The 12,575-nt window shown below is 39.5% G+C and overlaps 1 protein-coding gene across 1 annotated transcript in view; it reads right to left on the bottom strand.

The window, feature by feature from the left end:
* Window positions 1–5,612: 5,612 nt before the first annotated feature.
* The window catches only part of TNKS (tankyrase), a 204,394-nt gene continuing 197,431 nt past the window's right edge, over window positions 5,613–12,575 (bottom strand). The window contains exon 27 of the mRNA XM_077848997.1: window positions 5,613–7,245. Coding sequence (XP_077705123.1) covers window positions 7,159–7,245 — 87 coding nt within the window. The 3' untranslated portion in view covers window positions 5,613–7,158. The remainder of the gene's footprint in view (window positions 7,246–12,575) is intronic.

Genomic DNA, 12,575 nt, shown 5'->3' with positions numbered 1-12,575 from the left:
CTTTGGAGTTGAATTTTAAGAAGCCATTGTGAAAGACTGCCAAAAAACTGCTCGAATAAATGAATTCGGTAGCATCGGGGGATACGAAATTAGCATACAGAAGTCGGTTGCATTTCTACACACAATAAAGAACTGTCAGAAAGAAATTTAAAAGACAATCCATAATTTTAGTTTTCTAACACTGGCAATAACCACAGGGAAAACCCAAGTCTGGTGGCATCTGGAATCCGATCTTCTCACACTGATGATACAAAGGCAGGTAGTAGAGTCACCAAGGGGTTTTCATTCCCACTTAAACGCGGCACCTTGGAACTTCAGATGCAGTCAGGTTTGGTGCCCAGCAACAGGTGCCAAGGTCTATACTGGAAAGAATTCTGGTACATAAATTAGGTGGTTTCACCTCTGAGCCTCCATTTCTCTAACTGTAAAATGGGGATTACTAATGACAATGTATGCATAAAGTACCTGGTTCATCATCATGTTGCAGGAATTCTCTGACTTCATTGCGTGTGGTTTGTGGTCCTGCCACTTCGAAGGATAGAGATCAGATGAAGAGTGATGGGCAGCAAAGCGGTTTATTGAGCCAAAGTATAAAGCTCCTGGAGAGGGAGGGGGCCCGAGAGTGTTGCCCCTGGAGTTTCTAAGTTCAGGGGTTTTCTGAGCCCTTTGGCGGAGCTATCACAAGCCATCAGGGTGTGCTGAGTCACGCCAAATCAGGCTTTGGTCACGTATCTTTTAGGTTAACGTCAACATGCAGATGGTCTTTTTTGCTGACATCCGGGGGCTTAGGTCTTCCCGGCCCCTTGCCCGTGATAGTGACAAACACCTCGTGGTTGATTGCCTTAGTTTAGAACATTTCGCAGAAGTCATTTCTGCAAAGGCTGCAAAGCAGAATGCTAGTGTGGTCCGGTCTGAGCTAAAAACACGTCAGTGCTGTTTGATTTTAGCTGTCCTGACTCCATATCTTTTGGGGCCCCTGGCCCTGTCTAACTATCCACCCCACTCCTAACACTAAGGGTTCAGTGATAGGTATTGCTGTTTGCAGGGTTATTAGCATGCTTTCAGGTACTTATGTCTCCTTGTGACTCTAACACTCCCTCTGCCAAAGAAGTTATGGATAAAATTCTAGTTTCCAATTGGCTACCTATACATGAATCACTAGGCACAGAGAAAAAAGAATGGAAGAAAAAGAAACAATTTCCTTAGCAGTATGAGCCAGGCAGCGTGCGGGGTAGCTGAAGTTTCCCATTGCAGGAGGTAGGTCTCTGCGGGGAAAGTGCAAGGAGGGAGGGTGCACAGCAGGCTGCGGGGCCTCGAGCAGCCCACCACCCGACCCGTCCCTGCAGAGCTATTTCTAAAGGGAGCTGGTGCTTCTCCTGCAAGTGCTGTACTTGCCCAACTCCCATGCGGGCTTGGAGGTGCGGGTAAGGCCCCGCCAGCACAGATCTCACGAGGAAGGCCAGGAGCCACAGTGGCTATTTGTATTCTGACAGTTTCAGGTCAGTCGTTAAGGTTGGTCAGGTTGAAATGAACAAACAGGGAAATGAAGACACTCCAGAGCTAACTGCTATCCATACACAGTGTACTTTAAAAATGTTTTTATTGAATATTAAACAGTTACAAGTACTGTTAGACATTTAGCCAAAGCACAATTACAGGTTAAATATAATCATAAAGATGTCTTAAATAGAAACCCACCATGCAGGCAGGTGAAGTTCCTCGATGCCCTCTTTTAGAAAGCAGAGGGCGAGGGAAAAAAGGTCTTCCATTCCACGTGAAAGACAGTGAAGACTACAAGGATTTACATGCTGTGAGCGATTTCCCATGACCAAACTGACAGGGTTGCCAGATTTAGGAAAACAAAACAAAGCAAAAGGCCAGGATGCTCAGTTAAATTTGAATTTTAGATAAATAATAACTTTTTTTTTTACCGTAAATATATGCCAAATAATGCATGAAACCTACTTAAGCTAAAAAATTATTTACCTAAAATTCAAATGTAACTGGGTGTCTTATATTTTATCTGGCAATCCTACAAACAGACAAATGCATAAAAGCAAAGAGAGGGGATTGGAACCCCCTGCTACTGGTGGGTCACACAGAGACTAAAAATAAAAACAACACTGATAATGGAGTCACTACACAGTTACTTACACAGACCAACATCACAATGGGAAAATACGATTACCACTCCAAATGCTGTTGCCAGGAAACATTCTAGATTTCCTCAAAGCTGGTTTGGTAAATGTTTTTGAGAGACCTTGTTGATAAAAGTACCTTTTTAGTTTGTAGCTATCAAAGACAAATACAACTACCACAAAGACCAGTGAGCTTGAAACAATGGAAGCAGAAGCAGGTATTATATGCACATGAAGAGTTTAAATATTTTGTGTAATGAATACAATGGTTATAGGGTCAAGGTCATCTTCTAGGTCTAGGCTATTAGCCTCAAATATTTTGGTTCCGTTTGTACTATTGTGTTTTCTAGCTTCTCATCCTGAACCTTGGGGAGGGGTATGGGAGTGTGCGTGAGACACCCACTACCAGAGTTTAACTGCATTTCTTTGCAAACACTCTGAATCAACAAAGGGCTTTCAGGGCAGCCTGCAGAAATGGGGAGACAGACAAAAAGTAGCAAAACAATCTGAATTGTGGAGCATTAGAAATCTGTTTGAGAAGATGAGTAGTAGGGTGGGTGTGAAAGTGTAAAGCAGAATAGAAAATGTGAATGAAGGGAGTCCAAATGCAATCATCCATGCGGTGTGACTATTATTTCAAAGGAGGCAGGACCCACTGGCAGATGTGTAAAACTGGTCACACCATGAGCAGATTTGGTCTTACAGGGTATACAATCCGGAGCTTCCTACTGCCCTTCACTCATAACCATGGCTTATAATTTAAAATGATTAAAAAACAGCTTGGGCAACACTGAAATCCCACATGGTATCTTCATGAGATGCTGCTGTGTCCCCACACACACAACACTGACTAAGTTTTGAAATCTTGCTAGCATTTCTTTAAACCAGAATATCTGGCAGCTGAGGAATTTCAGACATAGAGAAATCGGGAGAGATTGATTAGATCCGCTCCTTGGCATGTAAAGGGAGCATGACTTATGAAATATACCCTCATCAAATCAGCTTAACAGGTGTGACATACATGGAGACGTACCCGGCTCACTGACACCTTTCAAACACTAAGAAATGGAATTACAACTTTTTCTTTATTAGGCTATAAAAGGTTAAAAAGTTCCTGCCATAGTTAAGGCTTTCTTAAGAAACATTTAATTGTCTATTAATTTCAGAATGCACAAGGTATCTGGAGACGCCTTACTTTTTAGGATGGTTTTTTAAAAAAGCATTTCCTAGTCATATGCTAAAAGCGTCCAACCAAAGCTCAAATATTATCTTCACAATCTGCCTTCTTTTCATTTTTCTGTCCCTGATTTGACATTGGTCAAGTTTAAGTTTCGTCTTTCCAGTGAATTTCTGACACACGAAATCCTACCTTTATGTCAGTTTGAGTGTTCCCTGAACGACTACAGTATATGGCTCTGTGGAAGATAACTGCCCAACAAAAATCACAGCAAGCAGGCTGCTGATCACACATTATCATACAAGTGGGCTCCGGCCGCCATGGAGGCAAGGTGCTTGGAAACACACCATTTCTGATTGCAAGGCTGTCTGCGGGAATCTAAAGAGCGCACGTGTTTAGAAAGGGAGAGTGAGCAATGGCCAATACCCCTTGTGCAGTTGGCAGATGCACTGAAATAAAGAAAAACCTAGGCGACTTATTGCATTCTACTGCTCTTCGAGCACACACCAAAGTGTTATTTTTTTGTATAAAGACTATAATAATAGAATATTAATCTATATTACTTTATTTGCCATATTCAGGCAATTCTCTGTATATATCAACGCACTTTGCTATTTTGAGAGCAAAGGGAAATTAGTCTAGCTGCTGACATCAGGGTCAAGGAGCACAAGGATGCTGTCATGAAAACATCCGAATATTATTTATTCTACTTATGTTACTGGAAAGCTAAAAAGTCCAAGAAGGAAAAGGTAAGTAAGAATCCTGGTTGTACTGCTATTATTTTGCATAGAAGTAAAACTCTGGTTCCCACGCTGTCGTTTGTTAACACATTGGCAGAACCTGCGGAGCAGAGCACATTGGGCCTACTAGCCGGTCTGGCTGTGATATGGAAACAGAAGTACAGTCTCCTTTTGCAAGACTCAAGATGAAGAAAGGAGGAAAATGAATGGGGTCCTAGGTAACTACTGGAGCTAATTATAATTCCAGACTAGCAACCTGGGGAAAAGGGAAGGAGGCCAAGTACAAGGACAAAGTTTCCAGTCCAGAGCATTTAACTTACGAGTCAAGAACTCAGCTGGCAATATCCTGTAAGCTGGAACCATCAGGTCTAGGTTTGATTTTAGAACTGCAGTAAAGCTGGTGGAGGTGTCCAGATTCTCTCTTCCATTTGGTTTGGGAAACACATGGGCCATCTCAGGGGAGGCCATATCGGAATTCCTCAACTTGCTAGTGTTCCTATACAGCGCATATACAAGACACTAAGTGGATTTTGGCCTAAGTTAACATAATGCTTTTATATTCCAAAGGGTTTTTCACGCTGCTACAGACGGAAGTTCCAAATGTAATTAACTTTTGCTAACTTGTGGGCACTCATGATGACCTTTGGTTTTCAAGTTTTGAAAAAATGTATTTGGCTCCTGTGAAATATCAATTAACCCATTCTCTTTAGCAGATGAGTAATATATACACATTCTTTCAATAACTACTATACACTTGAACCATTACAAGACAAGAAGCACTGCAAATGTCTTCCTTACACAGTACCTTTACTCGGCACACAGAACATCAGATACATAACATTGGCAGTTAAATACTGAACCACAGTTTGACTTCTCAAGTGTAAGGCTGAAGTTTAAAACATCCATTAATCTAGTTAGTGTGATGGAAACGACATACGACCACAGTCGAATAGTGGCTTATCTTTTTAATAAAGCTATGAAGCTTTGATATCTATACCATATTCACCTTCTTACTGAACTAAAAATCACAGCTGTGTTTACCATTTTAAACTCTATCTAAGTGGGGAGGCAAGTAATATACACTTTCACAGCTACTGGAAACTATACAGATGCCATTTCTTCAACCCATTGTTATGCACAGCAAAAAAAAAAAAAAAGGAGAGGAGGAAAAAAGCCCTCTTAATAAAGATGAAACTTGGAAGCTTCGTATGGGATTCTAGTGCTATTAGACAAGTAGTCAAGACACAACACCCAGCTTGGGTCACTAAAACTTCAATAGAAGCAACCATTGAGGCTAATTCTTGATTTCACGTTGAGGACCCATGCAAGATTCTGCTACAAAACTCACACTAGTTCCCGATGCCTAGTTCTAGTGTTGGATTCAAGCCAGAAAGAAAGCTAAATGTATATTTTAAGAGCCTATTCTAGAATTTTTGCATGTCACCATTTTATTTTCCTTTAGGAGATTAAATGAGGTCACGGCTTAATGAGCCGGCATTAAAACACAAATTAGTTTTCGGAACTTTAAGTTGAAATGGCAAGTTTATGTCACACTGGTTTTCCTTTTTTTTTTTTTTTTAGCCACATACATGTATGTTATTTTTGTTTCAAAGCTGAGTAGATGCACAGCATGTCAAATAAATTAATGCAGTCGATTCGCTGTTCAGTTAAGGTGCAAAGGGCAAGTGTAAGATCTGTAATGGATAATCCTTTACAAGTGTCAATGTGCACTGGGCAAATGTTGATTAAATCACACAAAGTAGCAATTTCCTGAAGAAACATATAGTATTTCTCCACCTTCCTTTACAAAAATAACCGAAAGAGCTTTGGTTTCAGTTTCTGTTCTCCTTGTCTGTTAAGAAGTTTGAAGAGATGGTTTGCAAATGTAGTGCCGGGACCTACAGAAACTATTTGAAGCACCTCACTCAAAATAAGCCCCAAATCTGGAGGAAACGCAAAAGTTCTTGCATACCTACTTACTAAAGAGTGTCTGAATCCTAGTTTTCTAATCTGGAGAAACAATAAAGATTTTGGTGACTCTTATGAAGAACAATAATTCCACTGAATTTGGCAATAAGGCAGCTAATGTTGGGGGCGACTACCCGTTGGTAGGGATGCAGTGAAGAGAAGTACTCTGTGAGCAGGCCCTGCCATCCTTTCCCGCAGCGGTAGTAGGGGTGCACAGCTCTTCCCCCACAGCCCTCCCTCGGTTTTGGCCACACATCACTCCGACCTTTCCCTGGCTGTGCGTCTCTAGGTCTCTGGCAATGTCCTGCATGCCTCCGGCGCAGGCTGTGATCCATCAGGAAGAGCCAGGGGCCCTCAGCGGCTTTGACTTCTCTGAACCTGGGAGCTCCTCTGTCAGGCTGACCTCTGTGCCTCTCCCTGGTAAGACTGGCCGATTCATAAAAGGAAACTAAAACGTGATGTTCTTCCTTCCCATCCCGCTTTACAATGATAAGTACGGATACAAAAGAAATCTAAGTGAAAAAAAGGGGAAACTAAGTCTTGCTCAGCCAGAAGCTTGGGTTGAATCGCTTATGATTTTAGTCAGTGTGACTTTGTGCAAAATATCCTCAAGAAGGCTCTGGCTCATTTTCAAAGTAAACCAACAAACAAATAAAACAAAAAAAAAAAAAAAAAAGAAAAGGAAAAAGAAAAAAAAAAGATGATGATGCATGTTTAAAAAAATTAAAAATGAGCCTATCATATGTGTACATCTCGTACATACATGTGCCGTATATAACAAAGCAAATGTAGTGTGTGAAGAGTGAAATCTGGGAAAGTATCAGTTACGTTTTTTTTTTCCATTTCCAAGCCTAGATCAAAGCAATCTCATTTTAGAAATGGACACTTGCAATGCAGTGAGCCTGAGATATGGTAAAAGGCCGCCCCTGTAAACATTTCCTCAAAGAGAACAGTAGCAGGTGAGTATGTGTCAGTTACTCATACTATATTCATCACTATAGCAATGCTTTATAAAGGATAGACAGCTTCTTTCTAGGCTGTCAGGGATTGACGGAATATTGATTTTGTTGGAAACAATCCACTGTAATCCAGTCCCAGGTTGAAATCCAAAGTGGCCTTTACCAGTGGGCATTCACTAGGTCTTCTGCTCGGCAGCTGTGGCGGTTTGTGCCGGAGCTTCTGGCTTCATGATCTGGTATGTGATGAGATACTCTGGGTATGCCTGCAAAGGACCAGAAGAAAAATAAATCACTCCTTTGGCAGGTACAGTCTTAAGTGGAAATCTCAGAGGCTGCTGATCCTCATCAGTATTCTGCAAACACCCAAGAGCCTGCAAAGGCCAGCTAGTTAATAGGTGCCTAAACAACATGTGCGCGCGCACACACACACACACACATACACGCATACACACGCATGCAAGATACACCTGTATTTTGCATATAAACATGTTTAGACTCTATAATCTAGAAACTGCTTATTTCCACTCTGAGTAAAGTACTGCATTCATCTTTCATGCATAAGCCATTAACCGGAAAACTAAACACAGGAGAAAATCTCTCTCTTCTTTACCTCACCTGACATGGCGCTGTCACATAGCATATGTTTAATAAAAGTTTGTTAACTGAAGGAGTAATTTGGCTGAGCCAATTTCAAATTAATTAATCCCAACTCTAACCCACTGAGCTAGAAGGAGGAAGGGTGAGGCTTGTTGAGTCACCAGTGACTTAGAGGCAACAGTTTGGAGATCATTTTTAAAAGGTGACTAATAAAAGGCAACTTTTATAGGTAACATAATGGTTCACCTTTAGACCCTCCACCCCATTTATTTTCTTTCTCTTTGGTCTCTTTTTCTTGCAGTATGTAAAATGAAAGTCTCCATATCTGGAACAGAAAGAATATTTCTTTGAGGAAATCATTATCAAGATGACTAGGTTGGGGGAGGCCAAAAAACCCCTTAAAACCATGTATACTACATAGAAATTCTTCAATCTGAAATATGTTATAACTAGATGCAGTATTTCAGAGTGGACTGTGGCTAGAAACTAATATTCTTTGGTGAGTAAGTATTTTGGGCCCAAAAATAATTTGCTGAATGCTGATTTACATTTTACTTGCATATAGATACAGAGTAAGATAATACAAAGAATAAAGGATACAGAAACTGGACTTTCAAAAAGATATATGAATGATATATGAATGTCTATATTCACTGCAGCATTCTTTACAGTAGCCAAGATACAAGGAACCTAAGTGTCCATGGACAAAAAATGGATAAAGAAGGTGCAGTGTGTATACACATACACACACACACACACACACACACACTGGAATATTACTCAGCCATTAAAAAATGTGATCTTGCCATTTGTGACAATATGGATGGCCTTGCCTCAGAGGATATTTGCTAAGGGAAGTAAGTCAGACAGGGAAACACAAATACCATATGATTTCACTTATACATGGAATCTAAAAAACAAAACAAATGCAACAAAATACTAGTAAACCGAATCCAATAATACTTTAAAAAAGTCATTTACCACAATAAAGTAGAATTTATTTCTGGGTTGCAAGGGTAGTTCATTACTTGCAAATCAACCAATGTGATACATCATATCAATGACAGAAAGGTAATAACTATATGATCATTTCAATAGATGTAGAAAAAGCATTTGACAAAGTACAACATCCACTTATGATAAAAACCCTCAACAAAGTAGGTACAGAGGGAACATAGACCATATATGAAAAACCCAGAGCTCACATCACTCTCAATGGGGAAAAACTGAGACCTTTCCCACTAAGGTCAGGAACAAGACAAGGCTGTCCACTCTCACCATTTTTATTCAACATAGTACTAGAAGTTCTACCTACAACAATTAGACAACAAAAAGAAGAGGCATCCTAATTGGCAAGGAAGAAGTAAAACTTTCACTATGTGCAGATGACTTATTATACTATATACAGAAAACCCTAAAGACTCTGCCCCAAAACTGCAGATTAATAAATGAGTTCAGTAAAGTTGCAGGATACAAAAATATTGTACAGAAATTTATTGCATTATATATACCAATAACGAAGGAGCACAAAGAGAAATTAAGAAAATAATCCCATTTATAATTGTACCAAAAATATTAAGATACCTAGGAATAAGCCTAGCCAATGAGGTGAAACTCATACTTTGAAAACTTGCACGGGTGAAAGAAATTGAAGATGACACAAAGAAACGGAAAGACATTCCATGCTCATGGACTGGAAGAACTAACATTGCTAAAATGTCTATACTACCCAAAGCAATCTACACAACATATAATGGAATTCCTATCAGAATACCAACACGTTTTTCACAGAACCAGAGCAAATAATCCTAAAATTTGTATGGAACCAGAAAAGACCCTGAAAAGCCAAAGCAGTCTTGAAAAAGAAAGTAAAGCCAGAGGCATCACAATTCTAAGACCTCAAGTTGTATTATAAAACTGTAGTAACCAAAACAGTATGGTACTGGCACAAAAATAAACACATAGATTAAAGGAACAGAATAGAAAAACCCAGAAATAAACCAATAATTATATGGTCAATTACTCTTTGATAAAGCAGGAAAGAAGATCCAATGGGAAAAAGACTGTCTCTTCAACAAATGGTATTGGGAAAACTGGAGAGCAACATGCAAAATAATGAAACTGAGCCACTTTCTTACACCATACCCATAAAACAGAATTCAAAATGAATTAACGACCTAAATGTGAGACCCGAAGCCATGAAAATCTTATGAGACCACACAGGAAGTAATGTCTCTGACATTGACTGTAGTAACTTTTTTCTAGCTATGTCTCCTGAGGCAAGAGAAACAAAAGCAAAAATAAAACATTGGGACTCCATCAAAATAAAAAGTCACTGCACAGTGAAGGAAACAATCAACAAAACTAAGGGCTACTTACGGAATGGGAGAAGATATTTGCAAATGACATATCTGATAAAGGGTTAGTATCCAAAATACATAAAGAATTTACATAGCTGAACATCCAAAAAACAAATAATCCCAATTAAAAAAATGAGAAGACATGAACAGACACTGCTCCAAGGAAGATATACAGATGGCCAGCAGACACCTGAAAAGATGATCATTATCACTCATAATCAGAGAAATGCAAATCAAAACTATAATCACCTCACACCTATCAGAATGGCTAGAATAAAAAACACAAAAAACAATAGGTGTCGGTGAGGATGTGGAGAAAAAGGAACCCTCATACACTGTTGGTAGGAACACAAACTGGTGTAGCCACTGTGGAAAATGGTATGGAGGTTCCTCAAAAATTAAAAATAGAACTACACTATGATTCAGCAGTTGCTGGTTACCCCAGAACTACCCTATGATCCAACAATAGTTGGTTACCTAGGAGATACAAAACACTAATTCAAAGGGATACATACACTCTTATGTTTGCAGCAGCATTATTTACAGTAGTTAAGACATGGAAACAGCTCAAGTGTCCAACAATTGAATGGGTAAAAAAGAGGTTGTGTATACACACACACACACACACACACACACAGTTTATCACTCAGTCATAAAAAGAATGAAATCTTTACATTTGCAATGACATGGATGGAGCTACAGAGTACAATGCTAAAGTAAAATAAGTCAGAGAGAAACAAATACCATATGATTTCACTCATATGTAGGATTTATGAAACAAAACAGAGGGGAAAAAAGAGACAGAAAGAGACAAACCAAGAAACAGACTCTTACTATATAGAACAAATTGATGGTTATCAAAGGGGAGGTGGGTGGGGGGATGGGATTTATATGGTTAATGAGGATTAAGGATGGTACTTGTGATGAACACAGGGTAATGTACGAAGTGCTGAAATACTATATTGTAGACCTGAAACTAATATTACACTGTAGTATGTTAACTGAAATTTAAATAAAAACTTAAAAAGAAACTTAAACAAAAATAACCAAACAAACAAACCCACCAAAAAACGAAAAACAAAAAAACCCTCCCAACCTCATAAATACAGAGGACACACTGGTGTTTGCCAGATGGGAAGGAGGTGGGATGGGCAAAATAGGTATAGGGATTAAGACTGAATTCTAGTTTTAAAACGAGTAAGTCATGGGGATAAGAAGTATAGCATAGAGGATACAGTCAATAAAAATGAAAAAAAAAAAAAAAACAAAACCCTGGGATGTTTAGTTTTTTCTTTTTTTTTTTTAAGGCTTTATTTATTTATTTATTTATTTATTTATTTGATACACACAGAAAGAGGCAGAGACATAGGCAGAGGGAGAAGCAGGCTCCCCCCAGGGAGCCCAATGTGGGACTCGATCCTGGGGCCATGGGATCACACCCTGAGCCAAAGGCAGATGCTCAATCACTGAGCCACCCATGCATCCCTAATTTTTTCTTTTTTTAAGATTTTACTTATTTATTCATGAGAGACACACACACAGAGAGAGGGAGGGAGAGACACAGGCAGAGGGAGAAACAGGCTCCATGCAGAGAGCCCAACGTGGGACTCGATCCCAGGTCTTCAGGATTAGGCTGGGCTGAAGGTGGCGCTAAACCACTGAGCCACCGGGCTGCCCAGTATTTAAAATGAAGAAATAAACATGTGATAGACTGAATTATTTCTTTCTAATTTTACCCCTGATTTTAGGAGGCAGAAACTGTTATATAGGTCCCATGTCCTCACCTATAAATGGGAACAGTAATAGATTTTTGTGAGGATTAAATTCAAAGTTCTTAGAATAGGTTTGGCACATAGTAAGAATCTAGTATGTGTAAGTTATTACTATTAACATTATTATTATGGTCCATTAAAGATAAGTCTGTTTTGAGGGGAACTCAACGAGAATAAAAAGAACAAAAGATGTAAATTTGTTTTAAAAAGATTTAACTATCTGTACACACACATGCCAGGAAACACTATTACTCATAATATTCTTTCTCAAAATTCTAGGCTGCTCTGGTTTGATCTAAAAAGAACAATGGTTTCTATCTTCTTAGTATATAGAGTTGGAGTAACATGACTAACATACTTCATCTCTCTTGACTTTCCAATCTGAAGCTTCAATAACTGAAAAGTTTGTAGTTTTTTTTTTTAAAGATTTATTTATTTATTTATTTATTTATTTATTTATTTATTTATTTATTTCTAGAGATGCAGAGAGAAAGAGAGGCAGAGACACAGGCAGAGGGAGAAGCAGGCTCCATGCAGAGAGCCTGACATGGGACTCGATCCAGGGTCTCCAGGATCACGCCCTGGGCTGCAGGCGGCGCTAAACCGCTGCGCCACCGGGGCTGCCCAGTTTGTAGTTTTATTACATTTTGAACACTGCTTAATTCTCGGAATGATATTCATTCATTCATTCATTCATTCATTCGAGACACAGGGAGAGGCAGAGACATAGGCAGAGAGAGAAGCAGGCTCCATGCAGGGAGCCCGACATGGGACTCCACCCCCCAGACTCCAGGAATATGCATGGGCTGAAGGTAGGCGCTCCACTGCTGAGCCACCCAGGCGTCTCTTGAAATGGTTTTAAAT

Source organism: Canis aureus, chromosome 15, assembly GCF_053574225.1.
Source record: "Canis aureus isolate CA01 chromosome 15, VMU_Caureus_v.1.0, whole genome shotgun sequence".
NCBI lineage: Eukaryota > Metazoa > Chordata > Mammalia > Carnivora > Canidae > Canis > Canis aureus.
Note: the sequence above shows the minus strand (reverse complement) of the source record. Positions and strands in the feature narration are given on the sequence as shown.